Genomic DNA, 21,464 nt, shown 5'->3' on the forward strand with positions numbered 1-21,464 from the left:
ACCTCACCCATTCCGTGATTTTCATTTTTGTTTTATTTCGCTCTATTCCGTCCCGCCTGTCCGCAGGCTCCCCGGAAGGCGCGAGCCCTTCTCCGCGCACGCGTCCCCGCGCGCCGGCACCACCCCGCCCCTCAGGCGTCGCGCGGCCCACCCCGCCCTCCCATTGGCCACGCGAGACCCGTCACACGCGGCCGCCCCCTGGCGGGGCGGGAGCGCCCGCGCAGGCGCAGTGCCCGCTGAAGGGGGGGGCGGAGGCGGCGCCGGCAGGACCCGCGCAAGGCGCCTTCCCGCGGGCCGCGCCGGCCGCCGCTCCGAGCCATGCTGCGGGCGTGCCGCCGAGCGGGGCTCGCCGCGGCCAAGCAGGTGAGCGTTCCCCGGGGGAGCCCCGCCACCCGCCCCCGCTGTAACCAGCCCTGCGACCGGTACGGCCGGCCCGGGCCTGTGGGGAGGGGGGAGTCCCTGTGACCGCGGCTCGGCGCGCGCTGAATGACTCCGCACGAGCGGGCCGCGATTGGCTGCGCAGCCTTTGACGGGCGGCCGTGACCGCCAACGGAGGCGGGGGGCGGGCGCTGGTCGGTGGGGTGTACTACCAGTCCCAGCGTGCACCGCGGCGGGACAGCGCGGGACGGAATGAGGCACCGCCGCAAAAGCACGCGGGGACTCGTAGTCCTGAATGGGGTGGCGAGGCTCCGCGTTGCTTGCTGGGGGCTGTAGTCTCGGCTGCCATGCCCGTGCCGGGCCCGCAGCTCTGCTGCGTCGCGCCCGGCCCAGACCCCGGGACAGCGCCGGGAGTCGCGGGCGTTGCCCGTGGGCCGGCGGGGGCTCGGTGGGGACGTGCACGGCCCGCCGGCCCCGCGGGGATGGCGCGTGGATGGGTGGCAGGCGCGCTCCCCGGCGGGGAAGGACGTGACCTTGCCTTTCCCGGCGCGGCCTCCTGCGCAGCCCCTCCTGAACCCGGTGGGTCCGGCCGCCCGAAGGGTCGGGACCGGCGCGTCCCGCTGTGTAGCGTGGTGACACGAGCAATGTCAGCGCTCATGTGTAAGGAGCTCCTGTCCACGCGGTGGGACACGGAAAGGACACAACACGCGATGCCGAGGGAAGAAGTGCCCGTGGGACTCGTGCTGCATGTCCGGGACCTTTGCCTCTGCTTATCAGCAGAGATAAGGATGGTGATATGCTGTGGAGCCTTTTTAAAGCAGTAGGCCAACTTTAGGAAGCCGCAAGGGTTTATAGTGAGGGTGACTCCTTACCAAGGCCCCAGATTGTATTTCAGCTGCCTGATAAAAAATAACCCGATTAGATCACTTTTTTATCCTGCTTTTCATCCCCGTGTTCATTACCCTCTGTTCATTACGCTCTGTTCTCACGGTTTAGCAAAGGAGAAGCTGTTCTTCCCTCTAAAGCTCCAGCCTTTCCCACTGCAGCAGCTGCGTTTGCTCTGCTGCTCTGAGGGTAACCTGATGCCCACTGGAAAAAGGCTCTGGGTTTGCCTGGCTGTGGAAAGTTTCTTCTGGAAGTTGAGAAGACAGAAACCAGGCATTGGCTGATATTTATCACTTGAGGCGATTTGTATGTGCTGGGCCTTTAGAAGACTGTGTCTGGAATGACTGTACAGCTCCGGAACAGCCAGGGTGGTGCTTTGCAGCTGGAAGTTGGTCATCGGGCTATAAATATTTGGTGCAAGAGTCACAGAGTGCTTTGGATTGGAAAAGACCTTAAGGCTTTATCATTCCAAACCCTGTGCCCTGGGCAGGGACACCTCCCACTATGCCAGTTTCCTCCAAGCCCTGTTCAGTCTGGACTTGGACACCTCCAGGGATAGGACATCCACAGTTTTTTTTGGGCAACCACACCACCCTCACAGGGGAGAATTTATCCCTAAGAACTCTGCAAACACAGAGATGGCACAGCAGTCTCTGAAGTTTCTTATCTGTACCAGAAAGCTCATGGTGGAGACTGGGAAAACTTTATTCATTCTTTCCTCCTGTGAGGTCTGTGCATGAAGCATCACTAAACTTGTAAAAGTAAATTGAGAGAAGGGGATCTTCATCACTTTCAGAAATGTTTTCTGCTACATGTGCAGTGCTGCAGAAAGACTTCTCTCTTGAAATATTTTTTAAGTTTTCTGTGAAAAGAAATAGGGTTTTTAGTAAAAGTATGTGATATTTGGCAGAAGTCTTGATGGATGGGAAATCAGAGTTGTGTTGTTGTACCTTACCTCTGTCTTACTCTGAAGTTTCTGGTTTCCTCTTTCTGTTTAAATGCATGAATCCCATGTTACAGAAATTCTGGATCAGGATGCTCGAGCTTGATGCCTGAGAGGTTGAGCTGGAACTGAATGAGCAGAGGATGGTGTGTCCTGGCCATGGTTATTTGAAGTTACACATAAAGTATAAACCTGCAAGGCAAATTTTATTTGTTTAATGATGTTCTGCCATGCCTTCCTGCTCTGAGCACTATGGCAGGGTGAGCTCACATGGATATCCTTAAATGTCCTTAAATCACTGGGGCTCATAATATTAACCAGAGTGAAGGTGAGACACGCCCTGCAAAGTGATTCCTGTGGTAATTAAATAGTAGATAATGAATGTAAAATAATAAGCATTTCAGAAGTTGAGTGAAACAAATACTTTGTAGAACTGCTGGAGAAGGAGGATGGGGCACCCTGCAGTGCCCTTGCTGTGGGTATCCTTACTGTGTTTGTGCTGCCTCATCCAAAGAATTTTCTCTCTTCTGCAGGACAGAAAGTGGTTTATTTCTGCTTTTTGAAGGGTGCAGCAAAGCACATATGGTGTATTTCTGCAAAATTCTTTGAGGCATTATTACAAATGACAGGGGTCTAAAAATGTACAAATTCCTGGAAATTATGCAAAAGGGCGATTAGAAACTACCTGCAAGTTTCCAAATCATGGCGATACAGCAGATACAAGCAATATTATTATGGTGGCCAAAAGAGAGCAATGCTTCTTTAAAAATTGATTTTTAAAACATCCGTGGTTTTTTGGAGGTGTTTGTGTATTTGTATATGAGGGAGGAAAATTGAACTTGGGATTCTGTTTATAAAACATGGATACCTACAGATTTTAATTTGCTGTTCACTGGCCAGCTGTGGAAATTTGTTGCAGTGTCTTAAAAGATACAATTGACGAGGGTTTGTTTTGGGTTTAATTACTGCTCCCATTTCAACATGTGTGAATCCCAGTGCTGGAGATGGACGGCCCGTGTTTTGGTTCCTCTCATCTTGATGAAAAATAAATAGAAATGAGGATTTAATTCTGGAACAGTCCAGGCTGGAAGAGATATGGAAAGATCATCTGGACTAAAATCAATAATCCTTCCAAAAACCCCCTTCTGGTGAATAAAGCATAAATGCTGAGCTAAGAGAAACAGGTGTTCTCCTCTGCCTTGGTGGCTCCCTGAGCACAGCCTGATCCTGAGGGTAGGAACTGATGTTTGCTGAGGGTGTAGAGCCATATGGATCCAGTGTTGTTTGCCATCATCAGGTGTGAGTGGGGGTTTTAGCCACCAGGGACAGGGCTGGCCCAGAAGGCAGCTCCAGCCTGAGCAAAGGTGTGGGGATGATAATGATGCAGGGTGCAACAGCCTCCAGAAAGCCCGGCCAGGAGCTCACAAGTGATGGCTTATTTCTGAGGGAGCACCATCTAAAATAACATCATCCCAAAGTGCTGGAAATTCAGTTTGAACTAATGAACAGAAAATCAGGAGTTTTTCCCTTCTTTTTTTATTGGATTGAGCTGTATGCATAATGCTGGATTATTTTGCTCCTCCTGTGCTTCATTGTGTACTGGGAGTCAGGAGCATGTTCAAAAGTTGATAAGAAAATGATTTGTGAGTCTTTTATTAGTGAAATTCCCCTTGAAAGGACCAGTGAAGCCTCAGGAAGTGCTCCTGGGGCAGTCAAGTCAGAAAATCAAAAACATTACAGAATATATTTATTATTATATTGCCCTTTCTATCCATCACAATCCAAAAAACCACCCACAGTGAGGGCTCCTGAAGGTCTCAGGGCTAAAAGGAGCATGTTTCCTCTCGCTGTACATGTGCTCCTGCTACTAATTAAAAATGCTTTGGCTGCCTTTGTGGAAAGAATAAGAATGCAGTGTTCCTGCCTTTTCCTGTCTGTGCTGTTGGACAGGGATAGAACCTAAACCACAAGAGTTGTGCATGTTATTGCCATGTACAAAAGGCAATAGAAAAACTTGTCTTCTGGGGTTGTGTTGTAGTGAAGCATCTTCCATTTTTTTCTTTTTTAAAGAAAAAATTCCCTGTTGGGCAAAATACCTCAAATGTGGGAAAAGTTCTTTTTGTACCATGTGCTTTGATTTCTTGGGAGTCCTATACTTCCCTGTTAGTAATTCCCACGTGGGGAAAAAAACCTCTGAGGGCAACAGCGTGTTTTCTTCTTTCTGTAGTCTTAGAGTAGCTTAACCAGTCTTTCAGAGAAGATAAGAATCTTGGTAATGTGGATTTTGCTACATAGAATATAATAAAATATCACTCTTCATATACTAATTTAATTTATATTGTAATATGATGTCTGTCTGGAAAGTGTACAGGTTATTAGTTCTTTTAAAGAAGAGGTCTTGGTTTGTAAGCTCAAGGAGAATTGCTTGTATATCTTAATAATTAAAAATAGTTTTAAGCATTTAAACAGCTGTTGTGTCCTGCCCTGCTCACAGTGAACTGTTCTAGTTCATGAGATTGAAGTGCATCTGAAACTAACACAGCTGTCCTGCCCATTACATAAATCAGCAAAATAAATGCAGAAAGAAGCTGGGGTAGGGGTTTGTTCCTTCTTGTTTTTCAAATTTTAAATTAAATTTTCAAATAATTTAATGGCTGCTTAAAAAGCCCTTAACCTGCAAGCTGCACATGGGAAAGCTGTCCATGTGTTTACAGAAAAGAGTCCAGCGCTGTTCTAGGTCACAGCTTTCCTACAGACACACGGAGGTTGTGGCAATGGAGCAAATCAACAAACAGTCTTGCTGTTGAGGGGGGGATGCTTCACTGTGCTCCCTGCTAACCCTGCCTCCTGCCCCCACAGAACAGTCGGTGTGTGAGAGCCTCACTCCGTCCATCGCGCCTGTACCGCGGATATGCCACCCACTCTGGAGAGTCTGGGTACGTAGCGGGGTTTGGAGGGTGGAACTGGTTCTGCAGGTGCAGTGGCCAAGAGGGAATCTGCTCCTTGGTTTCACATGAGAGCAGACTCCTGGCAGTGAGATTTTTGTGTGGAGTAACTCCTGTTCTCATGTTCCTTGTTTGGTTCAGTCACATTTAGATGAAGAAGTTTAAGATGATCAATATTTATTATGGAAGTTGTGGGCTGCCATCGTACCTTTGGGTTAGTTGCTAACCAGTATTGTACCAGGGTGAAGGTGATTTAAAGTAGGTTCTGGGCTTGTTGGCAGGTCTTGGAACAGAGTGGTGGTCCCCAGCTGTAAGCTGAAGACTCACAAACTGATGTTTGCCATATAATGTAATTTACATCACTCTCTTCTTTCCTCCTCAGCATTTCTGTGGGCAAAGTCATTGGTGCAGGTCTCCTGTTTGTGGGTGGAGGGATAGGTGGAACCGTCCTGTATGCCAGCTATGACAAACAATTCCGGGAGAGCGTGGAGAAGGCCATTCCCTACTCTGACAAACTCTTTGAGATGGCACTTGGCCCTGCACCTTCCAGCACACCAATGCCAAAGAAACCAGTAAGTGTTTTCCATCCACCTGCACACATTCACTTCTCTGGTTTTTAAAGAGAGTATCTGCACTTAGGTTTCAGATTCTGATTAATTTTGCTTTGTGCTAAGAATTAAAAATGTTTAAGATTCCTTAAATTAATGTATAAGAATAATGAGCTCAGTTCCTACTTGTTGCTGCAGAAGTGATGCTTGTATGTTTCCTATTGCCATCTTGTGATTGTGGTGTGTGGGTTGTAAAACTTATTTTTATTTACAGTAAAGTAATCTAGTAGAATCCCAACTGAATAGCTGCTCTGCTTATACTCAGAAATAAAATGGGGAGGGAGACAGGCAGGTGACAGGCTGGAATTTGACTGCTTTACTAGAGGCTTAGTGTGTAGTTAGTGGTGTAGCAGAATTACAAAACTTACTCCAAATGAACTTACTTCAGAGAGGACTGAGAACATTCTTGAATGAGTAAAGATTAGAATGGTACAGAGCCAGGTATAAGCATCTTACTTTGAAATCTTAGTGGCACTACCCTAGAGAAAGGAGAATCTGATACTGCCTTTGGCACAACTATGGAAATTGGAATCTGGAAGTTTCTCTGCTCCTGCATGTGAAAGGAAGCACTTCCCAGTAATGAAGAATACTGAAAATCTGCTCTGGCCATGTTTTTTTTGGGCTTTCAGAAGCCATTTGGCCTTCAGGAAACTCAAAATATTTTTAATTGAATTTAAGAAAGCTGTTCTTAATGAGTGGGGGGATATCAGTTGACAAAATTTCCTCTCTTCTCATTTTAGCTACACTTTGTGTGATCATTCAGCTCTTGGTGCTTCCCAGGCACTAGGGAATTTTACAAACCAGATTGATCAGCAGAGTTACCATGTCCCCAGTCATGGCTCTAACTCAGATGGTTTTATTTTTACCTTGTGGCTTTCCACAATGGATATTAAGGGATTAATAACATAAAATGTCACAATACTCTGTGTTTGAATGTTTATCTGCCCCAACCAACAGCATCTGAAGCCTCTCAAAAGGAAATCAGTGAAGCCAAACTTGGGGTTTCTTCATTTAACACATTCAGAAGTGTTTGGGATATTTGGGGCATGAAACTGTTTGGTTTTATGCATAATTTAATAAGTAATTGTTTATAGTGAAAACCTCCACAATTCTACCTGTATTTTTGGAGAAGTGAAAACTGAAAATTCCTTCTGAATTAAAAATCAAGACACTAGATAGCTGTTTTCATTTACAGTTTGAAGCTCAGATATATGGTACAGACACCTGATATGGAAAAGTTCTTTTCCGTTATACTGGAATCAGTGAAATCCAAGCTGTTTGAAAAACCTGATGGTATTTCTTATTTCTGACTTTTCAAGATACATCAAGGTCCACTGAAGATCTCATCTGTAGCAGAAGTAATGAAAGAGTCTAAACAGCCTGCTTCCAAATCCCAAATTCCAAAACCTGAAGCTGCTGCTCCTACAGAGGAAAAAGGAGGTAAATTTATAGAATGTCATGTATAAATAAGCAAATAATGTAATGATGCCCTGTATCATATATGTTATAGTAGATTAAAATTGTCCTTTGAATGGTTGAAGGTAAATGTTGTAATTTCTTAGAATTAATGTTTTATTTTCTTTCCAAGTCCTAGCATTTGCCTAAAATGGCTTTAGCTTTTGTTTTTCCCTCTATTTTTTAGGAAATGTATTTAATTTATAGGATATTTAGAATCTAAGATAAACAGTTACTAACCTGCATAGATAACATATGAGACTTGGCAGGACGAGAACTTCAGGTGCTGGACTCTGAGGCTCTTGCATGCACAAGACACTTAATTTTGGGTAATTACTGGGCTACTGTAAAGCCAGATCAAATGGAACTCATTTAGAGAGAAGCAGTTGTGATGTCTTTTTATGTTTATCACTAATGGCTCTGTGTATGCGTAACTAATATCTTGTTGCTGTTTATCTAGGAAATCATCTTCTGGAAATAATTACATCCATATCCAATTAATATGTTTCTACAGAGGAAAAAATTAAGTCTTATGTCCCTGATATTACATTATAGCACTTAGCATGGAATGGTTGGGAAGGGAAGTTAAAAATCATCTAATTTCAACCCCCTGCCAAGGGCAAGGACACCTTCCACTAGGCCCATCCAACCTGGCTTTGAGCTCTTCCAGGGATGGGGCAGCCACAACTTCTTTAGGCAGCCTGGTCCAGTGCCTCACCACCCTCACAATAAAGAATTTCTTCCTAACATCTGATCTAACCCTGCCCTCTATCAGTGTGAAGCCCTTCCCCCTTGTTCAGTCACTCCATGGCCTTGTCAGAAGACCATCTCCAGCTCTCAAGTAGCCCCTTGTTGGTAGTGGAATGTATTAGAAGCTTTTCCTGGAGCCTTCTCTTCTCCAGGCCCACTTCTCCCAGACTGTCCCCACGGCAGAAATGCTTCAGCCCTCAGAGCATCTTTGTGGCCTCCTCTGGACTTGCTCCAACAGGTCCATGTCCTTCTAATATGGAGGGCCCAGAGGTGAATACAGCACTGCAGGTGGGGCCTCACCAGAGCAGAGTAGAGGGGCAGAATCACCTCCCATGACCTGCTGCCTGCACTGCTGGGGATTCAGCCAGGACACAGGTGGTTCCTGGGCTGCCTGTGCATGTGACATGGTTATCCACCAGCACCCCAAAGTCCTCCTGGGGGCTGTTCTTGATCCATTCTCCCCCCAGCCTGTGTTTGTGCTTGGCCTTGCCCTGACCCAGCTGCAGGATGTTGCACTTGGTCTTGTTGGGCTTGTTGAACTTCATGAGGCTCACACAGTCCCACCTCTTGAGCCTGTCCAGGTCCCTGTGGATGAGCATCCCTTCCCTCCAGCGTGACTGCACAGTTCAGCTGGATGTTATCAGCAAACCTGTTGAGGGTGCATCAATCCCACTACCCAGGTCACTAACAAAGATGTTAAACAGTCTTAGTCCCAGCAGTGACCTTGAGAAACACACTTCTCACTGGTGTCTGCTTGGACATTGAGCCATTGAACACAACTCTTGTGAGTGTAGCCATACAGCTAATGCCTTATCTACAGAGTGGCTCAGCCATCAGATCCATGTCTCTCCAGTTTTGATATAAGGATGTCATGCAGGACAGTGGCAAATGCTTTCAGAAATCCAGGGAGATGATGTCACTCGCTCTTGGCTTATTCAGCTCCTTTGTATCTATGGAGGGCCTCATCTGCTTGGTCATCCTGCTCAGGCAGTCTGTAACAGACCCTCACTGTAATGTCACCTGTCCCCACCCTCCCTTTAATGCAGACCCATAAACCCTTGGTTTGCTCCTCATCCATCCCCAGGCAGAGCTGCATGCACTCCAGTTGGTCATTGACAAAGCAGGTGATTGCACTCCTTGTCTCCCCTGCCAGGCCTTCCTAAAGAGCCTTCATCCTTCCATTCCAACACTCCAGTCACAGGAGCCATCCCACCATGTCTCCATGAAGTGAGGTTCCCTTTTCCTGGGTCCCTTCTCCCAGGAAGTTTGGTTTAAGCCCCTCCTCACCAGCTCAGCAGGCCCCTGGCTGAAGATGTTGTGGCCTGTGCTTTTCTGGCAGATGGAGCCCATCTCCCCAGCTGTACTAACTGGTGTGTTCTGCAACTGTTTAACAGCAGGCAAGGCTGCAGCACAGATCATCTCTGCAACAGGGGTAGCCATGTCGGTGCCAGCTCCGGGGATACAGACTGAAGAAGGTGAAAAAAGTCATATGAATTACAATGAAGAAAACCCAAGTCCTCTAGTTTCACGTGCATGCATTCTTGCTTCTGTGTTGGTATTTGTCATTGTTTAAAGGTGTGAGTTTCTGTGCCTTGTGCAGAAAACCTTTGTCATCTGTTAATAGATTTTTAACACAGTGAGAGCTGCGACTGATGCCTGGGACAGGTATAGGTGTGAGCACAAGAGCACTTTGTGCTGAACTGAACTTGCACATTCCAGTTTGCCCTGCTCTTGGTGGCTTTGTGACTGCTGTTCAGTCAGGTATCTCTGCCCAGGGACAAGTGAAGAAACTGTTCACTGTTAAACTCAACAAGAGACACCAGCCTCGAGATGATGGTCTCTTCCAGATGAGATTAGATTACATAAATTGTTTTAGTTATGAACCCATTTCGTAGAAAGCATGCCAGGGGTAAGTACATGCTGCAGAGTAATATCAGCATTATTCAGAGGTGATCTGATGGGTTTTGTTGCAGCTTGAGGCTGAGAGCTCTGGGCTGTTTCCTCAGTTCAGATGTAACTTGCTGTTGATCTTGAGCATTAGTTAGATCCATTCTCGCTCTTAAAGGCATTTTAGGTGGCTGTAGGCAAGGAATAGAGTATAATTGTGATCCACCATAGCCTTCTCACTCATCCTTCATTGTTTGGGTTGATTTTTGTAAGTGTGCCAGAAGAGAACTGAAAAAAAGCAAGACCAGAGATTCACTTGAAATTTAAACTTGGCTCCATAAGTGTTTCTCACTTCTTGCTTTGCTTTTGACTTCTGAGTTTTGTGTAATTTTGTAACTAGACTATGGAAAACCTCCAAATGCATGTGGGGTGTCCGTCCATGCTCTTGTCTTTAAGTTGTGAGACTGGCCTTTATAATTATGGATATAAAGATTCTTCAGGTGGTTCCAGCATGGCTTTGAGCAGAAGTCAGATCTACTAAGTGATACCTATAAAAATCAGTTTTGATAAAGTTACTTCCCTACTAGTAACACCTGTACACCAATTTTGACTCTCCACTTAAGCAGTTTGACTCATTTTTCCTTCCAAATAGGTAAACAACTTGAAGGTTCCCCTGCTGTAAAAGAACGCCCCCCAGAAGAAGTTGCAGCCCGGCTTGCCCAGCGAGAAAAAGAGGAGCAAGAGAAGGTATCAGGTGAGTCCACACTGTCACTGTTCCTGTGTGTGTTGCATGGGACAGAACTGTGGAATTGTATTGGCTTTATTATCCTAAGTTCCTCACACACCTCTTGGTTGTTGTCCCTGTCTTGAGTTGGCAGAGGAAGTAGCGGTGAAGTTTCTTCCACCCACTCAGAAGCAACTGAGAATTGAAAAATAATGGAAAATTTGAGATTGGAATGAACTTCAAAGTTCAAGGAAGATACAAAAATTTACTTTTTTTTATCTTAAGAACCATTAAAACAAATGAACATAGGATATACCTGCACCCCCTTGCAAACCCACAGGAAGGGTCTTCCAGTGGGTGGTGTTTTGCTGTAGGTGCAGCCTTGCCCCTCAAACCCTGCTCCAAATGAGAAGAGCATTTTGGTGACCTTGTTCTGTAGATGGCTGTTTAGCTCCCAACCTGACCAGTACTTCTAGATCATAGAAAATAATATAAGAGATGTATAGGCTGTAACATGTAATTTTACTAATTATAAAGTCTTTTCTTTATTGTTTAATTGACTTAACTTCTTTTCCAGCCCTTGCAGCAACTCTAGAAGGAGCCTTGAACAAAACTGCTCGTGTAACCTTTCAGGCTATCACTGCCCAGGAGTCAGCTGTGCAAGCAGTGAATGCCCATTCCCAAATACTGAAGGAGGCCATGGATGAGTCTGAGGTAAATTGGACAAGAGGGAAAAATTTTTCCTTTTTCATTGTATTTAGCAAAACTTTTAATCTCAATTAAAAATAAACTTGAAATCTTTCCTTGCAATGCCTTTATATTTATTTCAGTTTTAACTTACCTTTCTGCTTGTGAAATGTGGTATAGTTAAATAATACAGAGGTTTTAGTTTTGAATTTTGCTGAGTTTTTTTTCCCCAACTCCTCTATGTTCTTTTTGCAAGAAGAAAATTCAAGTTAAGACTTAAATAAGTTTTACACTGTATTTTAATTAGTTTTATTTTAATTCCCAATCCTTTTTTTTACCTAGTTAAGATCACGCTGTCCACCCCAATAATTCCACTGAACTTTTTCCCTTTGCCAACTTTCTCATGCTGGATTTTTTGTTTCTTGTCATGAAATAGGGAATGTACAAGTGATAACATTTGTGGTGTGCCTATGCTGAGGTTTGTGTGGATCTGCCACTGCCCATTCAGTTCTGGAGCTGAGATAAAATTCAGTTGTTAATCAATTAGCAGCAATTAAACATGGGCAACCAACCAAGCACTCAAGACTTAACCTAGTAAAGTAACTGCCTTAAGAGATTGCTTTTAAGCTTATACTAAGCTTTGTTTAAAATCAACCAACTTTGAATGTATTATGGTACTTTAAGTATTAAGCTTAAAAGCAATTTTAAAGTATTAAAGTACTTTTATATGTGTGGAGATTTTCCCCACAATACATTGTGCACCATACAGTGATCCTCATGTAAGCTCTTCCCTGTGGTTCAGGGGGAAAAACCATTAAGAATCAAACAAAACCAAACCAAAATGCTGAAGATAAACATCACTTGTAGAGCTTCCAGCTGTGCTGCTGGAAAACCCAAGAATGGTGCTCAGTTTGAGGGAAATGTTCAGCGACACGTGAATCTCGGCAGGCTTCCACTCTGTGGTAGTAATTGTTCAGTAATTGTAATGACCCTAATGAGGAATCTGTGCTTCCCAGGATGCTGGGGAGAAAAAATCCTCCCAGTGGCGCACGCTGGAGGATGCGCTGAAGGACCGGAGGAGGGCAGTGGATGAAGCTGCCAATGCCCTTCTGAAAGCCAAGTGAGTTGCTTAAGTCTTGGAGTAATAAATGACATTGCTCATGTGAGGGCTGGCAAACACCAGATGAGTTTCTAGAAAGTGTGGAGTCATATTGAATGATCTGTTTGTGCCAAATCAGAAACGGTTTAATACTCATTAGCATGAGCATTTTAATTTGACATGTGCAAACCTTGGGTGCCTGGGCACAAAGTCCTCCCTATGGCAGAGTCTGAAACAGTCCTGTTCTTTTTAAGAAGTTGTTTATCTCCTTAGTACTAGCATGGAGTGCTGGTAAGTCCAAGCAAGATATTAAAAAAAACCAACACAGTCCTTCCAGTACTATTGTTGAGTAATTTTGTTAATAATAAACCTATTAATAAACCTAATAATAGAACTAAGGACTTCAGCCTGAAGAAGGGAAGGCTCTGGGGAGAACTTCAAGCACCCCAGCACCTAACAGGGCTACAAAGAGAGCTGGGGAGGGACATTTTTACTATGGTAGAACAAGGGGGAATGGCTCCAGCTGACAGAGGGCAGATTTAGATTGGATATTAGGAAGAAGTTCTTCCATGTGAGGGTGGTGAGGCCCTAGCATGGTTTGCTCAGAGAAACTGTGGCTGCCCTGTCACTGGAAGCGTTCCAGGCCAGGTTGGATGGGGCTCTTGAGAGACCTGTTCCAGTGGAAGGTGTCCCTGTTTGTGGCAGGGTGTGGAATGAGATGATCTTTAAAGTCCCTTCAAACCAAACTGTTCAAGGATGACTCCATGAGTGCACTCTGTGTATTGAGTCAGTAACATCACCAGCTACTTCTAGTTGTAATGATAGAATTAAACCTTGCAGCATCCTTTGGCAGTTCCCTATGTCCACAGAATTGCTTTTAAGCAATTAGATTTTTACTGAGCACATGCCTAAGAAAAACTTGAGTTCTGAATGGCAGCACTGCTCGTACCCAGGGGTCTGTATGACCTATGTTGATGTGCCCTGAGTGTGGTCTGTGGGCACTGAAGGAGCAGGAATAAAATGACAAACAGTATCTCCAAGATGACCTTGTAATGAAGTTACAAGAAATAAATTTGGAAACCCTTTGATGCTTCTCAGGTTGAGAGGGTAACAGCCTCCTTGAAACTGCATGGTCGCTATCACATTGTAAACTTCCCTTATCTTTGGTGTTGCTGTGCTGACTAAAATTAGTGGGAGGTGTAATTGAGGTTTCATTGTTAAAACAAAGCTAATGCAAACCCCACATGCACCAGCTTTCATTCTCTATTGCTCTACTGGATATCTTTGCTTTTATTTATTTTCTTAATTTACTTATTTTAAAGCTTGTTCCTTATTCTAATGAGGTCATTGGAAACCTCCATTGGTTTGAATGGATTTGGAAAAGGAACATTTTTTCACTTTTTCCTTGATTTCCAATTGTGCTAGAGGAAAGTATTTCTTTCCTAATTACAAAAATCCATAATCTATCTTTACAGAGCCCTATAAATTCTCTCCCATCCTCATTAATCTTCACCAGTCACCATGTCCAAAACACTGCTGCAAGCGTAAGACATCTGTATTAAAAATGTGTCCTTGCTGCTGTTATGTGCTGGAAATGTCCACTGTCTAATTCTAACCTAGTTTGACTAATACTAACTCTTTCCAGTGAACTTCCATCTTCCCTCCAGCTAAACCCTGAGTACTAATTGCAGTGTAAATAATTCTCATTTTACATGGAATAGCCACAATGACACCTTTAGATTTCAGGCTGGGGGAAAAAAATAATCCTTAGTCAAAGCATCTTAGAGTTGGTAGATAGGAAGCACCAGTAGAGTTACCCAGTAGCTCTTCCTGTGAGTACCAACAGCATAAAGTAAACTTTTTGGGGGGTGATAAGCCTTGTATGTGTTACACTTAGCAGCTGCTTCTCTTTTCAGAGAGGAGTTAGAGAACACAAAGGGTGTCATCGAGAAGGCCAAGAAATCTCAGTTGGCAGGAGCCAAACCTCACATTGCTGCTGCAGAAGAAAATCTCCATCATATGATTGTGGACTTGGACAATGTGGTGAAAAAGGTAAAGCTTCCTCAGATTGTTTGTAATTGCCTCTAGAGTAGGGACTCCTTGACAGATTGTGCAAACCACCCATTCCCAAATCCTCTGCAGTGGGTGAGATATTTCACAGAATCACAGAATATGCTGAGTTGGAAGGGACACATCAGGATCATTGAGTCCAACTCCTGGTCCTGCACAGGACACCCCAAGAATTCCACCCTGTGCCTGTTGTGTCCAAACACTTCTTGAGCTCAGACAGGCTCAGTGCTGTGACCATTTCCAGGGCATTGTGAATTGCAAATGCATCCTCTTGTAGCTGTACTCAGGCTTTGAGCTGGTTATATTGCCACTAATCAGACATGGCAAGATCTTCATGAGAACCTGAGCCCTGTCTTGAAAGAGTGTCCAGGTGGCTCGATGGTGCCAGTCCTTTCTGTTGGCAACTTGTAATTCTTTCCACTTGATTCCAAGGTAATTTACCACAGGGTTAGGGAGGAGTTCATGTGCTAATGACTTGGTGGTAAATCACTTTGCAGTTCAGAAGACTAGGAAAGAAATGTAAAGGTGAAGGTTATCTCCCTTTGAAGGAGAGCTGGTAATTCATCAGATGTGTTTGGAGTGAGTATAGCCTGATAGCTATCAGATATCAGAACTCATATCAGAACTCACCGGGGATGGCAGCAACCTGTGATCAAAGAAAAGGAGCTGGAGATGTTTTAAGATAAAAACTGAATTCAAGATACTCTTGGTCCTGTACAGGCTACAGACTGGCTCTTACAGTGGGCATGTGAAGCAAAATGGATTGGTGATAGTTCCAGCAAATAATTATTGTGTAAGAGGTTTAATATCACAGGGTGGGTTTTTGTGCTGTCCCAAGCGAGTATGCCTTGTTTAGGCTGGGAGTTGGTATGTGCCAGTATCCCAGGGCTTGGCTTTAAATTGTATGTGCTTTCAGTTTCAATCCCTGCCTTGAAAACCAAATTAATCTCATCCTTGTTTGTTCCAGGTTCAGGCAGCACAATCTGAGGCCAAGATCGTGGCTCAGTACCATGAGCTGGTGGCTAAAGCCAGAGAGGAGTTCCAGCGGGAGCTCGACAGCATCACGCCCGACGTGAAGCCTGGCTGGAAGGGGATGAGTAAGTCTCCCATTGGAGGGGGGTTACCTCATGCTCGTTGCACTGTGGTTTGTACTGCTTGGCCACTCAATGTCCAGCATCCCAGTTTTCAGATTTTCACAGTATTTGGTTGGTCTGAAGTGAAAATGATTCACAACTAAATTAAGTAAGCTAAAGCAGGCATTATGAAGAGAATTAGTTCTATCTGTGCTGTGTGGGAAGTATCACAAAATGTAGCTCTTGTGTGATAAATAGCATATTGGTTGTATGACCATCTCTCCCCTCCCTGGTATTTCAGGAAGGGAGCCAGTTCATTCCAGATTTCAGTCAAATCTGTGTTAATCAGTAATCAAATACTTGCTAGACTCTGTGATTTAGAGGTATTACAAAACACTGTTTGATAAAGAACTCCCTGAATTTTTCTACATCATCACTGAAACTGAGAGGTTTCATTGTTCATACCCCGCCTGCCGCAGTACATTTTATTTCTGAACTAAACTGACACAGTAACACACCTGTAGCAACAGCCAGTGCAGCACAAAAGCAGTGCAGTCAGCTCACCCCCAGCAATGCTCCCTGCACACTCCTTGCCTTAACTGCTTTCATTTGAAAGACAAACAGAGTTGCAGGAGGTGAATTTTGTGTGTTCATTACTGTGGATGAGCTCCTGCAGGAACCCATGTGTAGCATGTCCATGGAACAATTACTGTCTGTGGTAGTTCAGAAAAATGAATTCCCTAAAAATCCCAGCTTTCCAGGTATTTCCACTCAGGGTTTAACATAAATATACTAAGTGATCTCAGACTTTTCTAGCTGATGTGTTCAGAAGCAGCTGTTAAGGCTTTATTTCCAGGTTACAGATTCTTTTATAGAAGTAATAACTGCCATTTGAAAAATAGAAGTGTTGTCAGTATTTCCTTAATATTTTTTTTTGAAGTATACAGTGCAGAATTACAACAGATTTTCTTAATGGTATTTTATGCTTTAGGAATGTAGACCTTAGTCCACAAAATAATTTTCCTGGCTAAATGACTACACCAGACCTTTGAAATGGTCAGTTTTCATTTTAAAGATGGCCAATCCCACACCCAGTATATGTGGGGAAAACATTTGAAATTAGCCAATAGTTTGTAGAGTTTGCTTTTGAGGTGTTGCTAGTTCTGCAGAAAAAAAAACTTATTCAGGCTCCCTGGGAATGGAGCTGCCTTTCCTTGCACAGGACAAAAATCTTGGGTTTTGTGATTACTGCCTTTCTGTGGGAGGAAAGGGAAGCTCCTGGTAGCTTCCATGTGCCCTGTTTCTTACTGGTGACCAACTGCTTCTGTTTAAGTTTTAGGTTCTGTAAGAATCTAAAAATGTCAGACTAAAATTTCCAATGTCCTGTTGCACTTTCCCACTTCAGACTTCTGTTCCTTGCTTGGGCTGAATTCAAGTGTCCATCTGTGGGTTTCCAAGGGTGATTTTAGTGGTTGGGGTGTCTTGGGCTACATCTTGCCTGTAATACAGAGACTTTTATACTCCACACACTGTTCTTCCTTAATTCCTAAGGACTTGGTCTCATGTTTAAGTCACTGTAGATAAGCTCTTAGTTTTCTATTTTACTTTTGCATGACTGCCTTGCTGTAGTGAATGTGCATTAACTTTCCCAACTTCTTTCTGTTGCAGAGATAACTGACTTAGGTGAGTTACTGTCACTTGTTCTCGTCCCTTTAAAGTTATTGCTTCTCTTTGTCCTTCTTTATGTTTGTGTGGGGCATGGCTTTAAGTTACAGGCAGTTATCAACAAAGGGTGAAATGTGGCATTGCTAGACTATTTCAGGCTGAGGTATGCCTTGGGATCCTTTCCAGTCCATTTTACACACTTTGCTTAAACCACAAACTGATCTTTTTGTAACACCATTACATCCAACAGCTGAGCTTGGTGCTGCTGGTCAGCTTTCCCACTGGACAATGAGCACCACTGCTCCAAGTCCTTCTGTGCCAGTCCTTTGTCCAGCACTCAACAGCAAGGTGATGAAGGACTGTGCAGTCATGCTTTAGACCCTGCAGGAATGCTTTCCCCAAATAGTCCCAGCTTTCCATACAGATGATTTAACTGGCAGCCACTGCAAAATGATCTGCAGCATTTTATAAAGCCCTTCTCAGGTCACCAAATGCTGCAGTGGTAGCTTTGGTCCTTCTCTCCAATGTGATTATGAATTGTGCTGCCCTCTGAGTAGCCAAACCTGAAAGGTAAAATCTGGGGTAAGGAATCTGATTAGGAACACTTGATCTTGAGGTCTGTTGAAGAGAAAATGTAATTCTGTACGTCCGTCACAGTGACATTCCCTGCTGCTCTGTGTGCTGGCAGAGGTGAAAATAAGTGGTGGTGTAAAAACCAAGAAATTACAGAGCTGTTGCCAGTCTCTGAGTGTGACATGGAATGGAAGTGCAAATTACAGCTGGGAATATTTTGGAAGAAACCAAGATAATTTCTCTCCTGGAATGAAAATGCAGTTCAGGAAGTGGTCTCAGGAGGGCATTAGAAGAGGTCAAGGGCTTGAAGTGCTCAGAGACCCTCCCTAGAGCAAGCTCACGAATCAATAACTGCTTGGAGCCCCAGAGTGCTCCAGTGGGAGGTGGGAGGGCACTGCAGTGGATTCCCTGTGGTTTCCAGTCCCTCCCTCACGCCCTGTGTTTCCTTCAGCTGGGCAGCTGTCCACAGATGACCTGAACTCCCTGATCGCGCACGCCCACCGGCGCATCGACCAGCTCAACAAGGAGCTGGCGGAGCAGCGCGTCCGGGAGCAGCAGCACATCGAGTCTGCCCTGGAGAAACAGAAACTTGAAGATAAAACAGCTTTTGAGGTAGCCGTGGCCAAAGCGCTGGAGCGTCACAAAAATGAGATTGAACTAGAACAGGAGAAGAAGGTAAGGTGACCTAAAGGACCTGGTTAAATCTTAGGCTCAAAAAGGAGGGAGAAGAGTTAATGGAAAAACCCAAAGGGACAACTTGGATGTTGTGGGTAGTGGGAAACTTCACATAGGTGACCCCCAGGCTAAACATGGAAAGGAGATGTTGAGCAAGGAAATGGCTGCAAAGTTGGAATGGTAAAATCATACAAGGAATGACTTTGTGAAGTTACTTGTCTCCTGTTGGAGATAGGATTACTGGATCAAAATAAATCCTAGGTAATCCTAAATAAAATACATTATTTGGTTAGAAGGGACCTTCATGATCACCTTCTTCCAGCCTCCTGCCATGGGCAGGGACACTTTCCACTAGACCAGGTTGCTCCAAGCCCCATCCAGCACGATCTTGCGCAGGGGTTGGGGCAGCCACTGCTTCTCTGGGCAGTCTGTGCCAGTGCCTTTCCACCCTCACTGAAAAGAATTTCATTGTTGGATCTGACCATGTGTGGCCATTATAGGGCTACATAGGGAAAAGGTAAAGTCTCATTGTTTTGGAAGCTCATTTATAAACCAGCTTCCAGTGTTTTGAGTGTTTGATTTGACATGTTCTGTATTTTTTATATATTATTTTGATAGCTGTGTGAAGTGCTTACTAAGTAACCAGCAGTTCTCACATGGTGAACCACAAATCTATTCCTTAAAATCTTTAGCAAAAGGCTCAGCTGTAAAACTGGACCTCAGCAGGTCTTTAAAATGAAAGGCTCTGTCTGTGCCACTGCTCTGAAGTGTCCCTCACTAACCACTGATGTGATACTGTGGCAATGTGTGACAAGCAGCTGAGCTTGTTGGTGCATTACACCCCTCGTGCATGTCCAGGTGGAAGAGGTGCGGGAGGTGATGGAGTGCGAAATGCGGACCCAGCTCCGGCGCCAGGCTGCTGCCCACACCGACCACCTCAGAGATGTCCTGAAGATCCAGGAGCAGGATCTGAAGACAGAATTTGAGCAGGTAAGAGAGAGCAGTCCCCAGGGGAATTAAAGGGATACTTAAACCCTTGCAAAGCACACGTTTCATGTGACAAGAGCCCTGAACCATGTTCCAGGGGACTGAAATGGGGGCTGGGGAGGGAAGCAAGCTTACCTTGAAGTGATAGAGTGCCTCAATGTGTAGGTTTTATTCAGACTGGTCTGAAAAGCTTTTGCTATAGGTGATAAATTTTTGACACAATTGCAGTAACTGTTAAATTCATGCCAATAAGGTTTCTTACTGGTATAGTGCATTTACTGTATGCATGGGCCCAAACAAGGACAATATAATAAATATGTATTATATATATTATATATAATATAAATATTATATATATACATCTATAAATGTGTCTTAAAAATAAGGTAGATATTATTTACCAGCTGTTTCTGTTACTTGTATTACACTCTGTTTCAGAACCTATCAGAGAAGCTCAGTGAACAGGAGATGCAGTTCAGACGTCTTACTCAGGAACAGCTTGACAACTTCACCTTGGATATAAACACTGCCTATGCCAGGCTGAAGGGAATTGAGCAAGCAGTCGAGAGTGAGCACTGAATTTCTTTGTCTTTAAGGACTAAAACTGAGTTCCCCGAAGTCCCCTTGCCTGAACTTGGGCATCTAAACCCAGGCTTAGGCACACAGCTCACACTGCTGAGCAGCCAGCAAACCCCAATGAGCAATCAGAAGTGGTCCTTCCAAAAGTTGTCTTGTTCTGGCTCTAAACTGTGGGACAGACTTGCTTTAGAGCATGTGCAGAGGGGCAGCTGCTCTGGAAAGCAGAGGGAGGAGAGGGATGGCTGTTGCTGCTTGTTCTCAAAGCCACGTGTGCCCAACTGAGAGCCCCTTCTTGGCTTCCCTTGCAGGTCACGCAGTAGCAGAAGAGGAGGCCAGGAAGGCCCATCAGCTGTGGCTTTCCGTGGAGGCGCTCAAATACTGCATGAGATCGGGCACGGGGGACGGTCCCACGGAGCCCCTGGGGAGCGCGGTGAGGGCCATCCAGGCCAGCTGCGCCGACAACGCCTTCACGGAAGCCTTAATAGCAGCTCTCCCCAAGGAGTCCCTGACACGGGGCGTGTACAGCGAGGAGGCCCTCAGAGCACGGTTCCACACGGTCCAAAAACTGGCAAAACGAGTGGCCATGATCGACGAGACGAGGAACAGCCTGTACCAATACTTCCTGTCCTACGTGCAGTCGCTGCTGGTGTTCCACCCTCAGCAGCTGAAGCCACCGGCTGAGCTCAGCCCCGACGACCTCGACACGTTTAAGTTACTGTCTTACGCTTCCTACTGCATCGAACAGGGAGATCTGGAGCTGGCAGCCAAATTTGTCAACCAGTTACGAGGAGAGTCGAGGAGGGTGGCACACGACTGGCTCACGGAAGCGCGGATGACCCTAGAAACCAAACAGATTGTGGATATCTTGACAGCATACGCCAGTGCTGTGGGGTTGGGAACAACCCAAGTGCAGTGAGCTAGGATTGGAGCTTTGGAGGCAGTTCAGCTGTTCAGTGCCAGAGAAAGCCCACGATCTCCTGAGGGTTCAAACAGAGCTGTTGGCAGGGGCTGGAAGCGGTAAATCAAAGCACGGGTACTGTCTTGTTTCCTTGCACTGTATTTAATTTCACCACCTGTTGTATTTTTATTGGTTTTGAGTTGTCCTGACAACCAACTTCAGGAAGCTTCCCTACAATTTGTGTAAGAATTAATGTTTCCCCATCTTACAAGTGGGCTTGTGATCCAACCAAAATAATGTTTGTAACCTGCCATTAATCATTTGCCACTTTGTCAGCTGAATAAAACAAGACTTCAACCACTTGTTCCTGCTGTTTAAGTCTCCTGTTTAAACATCAGCTACAGCTGGGCTGTACAAAAGCTCAGTCTTTCTCCATGACCTGAAGAGTTGAAATTCTAACCTACTTCTTTCAAGGAGCAAGAAAGCAAGAATTCACTGCTGTGATTTCTTAATTTGTACAGCATTAAAAAAATGAACCCATCTTTGAGTACAGGATATGTGCAAAACTGGTGTCAGAGCACAT

The 21,464-nt window shown here is 44.9% G+C and overlaps 1 protein-coding gene across 8 annotated transcripts; it reads left to right on the forward strand.

Annotated features, from left to right (window-relative positions):
• Positions 1–204: 204 nt before the first annotated feature.
• IMMT (inner membrane mitochondrial protein) lies at positions 205–21,241 on the forward strand. 8 transcript variants are annotated; one of them, XM_086891375.1, is made up of 15 exons: positions 205–363; positions 5,066–5,142; positions 5,534–5,723; positions 7,079–7,199; positions 9,359–9,439; positions 10,504–10,605; positions 11,153–11,289; positions 12,279–12,382; positions 14,278–14,413; positions 15,399–15,528; positions 17,173–17,187; positions 18,194–18,417; positions 19,276–19,407; positions 19,843–19,972; positions 20,292–21,241. In XM_086891375.1, exons 1-15 carry the CDS (start codon positions 319–321, stop codon positions 20,897–20,899), a joined length of 2,232 nt encoding a protein of 743 aa, XP_086747501.1. In that variant the 5' UTR covers positions 205–318; the 3' UTR covers positions 20,900–21,241. The 8 variants fall into 8 exon arrangements, with proteins under 8 accessions (XP_086747501.1, XP_086747502.1, XP_086747505.1 ...); XM_086891373.1 differs by lacking the exon at positions 205–363 and adding an exon at positions 589–1,991; XM_086891376.1 differs by lacking the exon at positions 17,173–17,187.
• Positions 21,242–21,464: the final 223 nt, after the last annotated feature.

This window comes from Cyanistes caeruleus, chromosome 5 (assembly GCF_971803275.1).
Source record: "Cyanistes caeruleus chromosome 5, bCyaCae1.hap1.1, whole genome shotgun sequence".
Taxonomy (NCBI): Eukaryota; Metazoa; Chordata; class Aves; order Passeriformes; family Paridae; genus Cyanistes; species Cyanistes caeruleus.

What these genes read in the sequence shown, in the direction of transcription:
- IMMT (XM_086891373.1), top strand. Translation starts at nt 1,902, where the DNA reads ATGGCACAGCAGTCTCTGAAGTTTCTTATCTGTACCAGAAAGCTCATG. An exon ending in GGGGATACAGACTGAAGAAG is followed by an intron (nt 9,440 to 10,503) that starts GTGAAAAAAGTC and finishes CCTTCCAAATAG; the next exon opens with GTAAACAACTTGAAGGTTCC. An exon ending in GGAGCAAGAGAAGGTATCAG is followed by an intron (nt 10,606 to 11,152) that starts GTGAGTCCACAC and finishes CTTCTTTTCCAG; the next exon opens with CCCTTGCAGCAACTCTAGAA.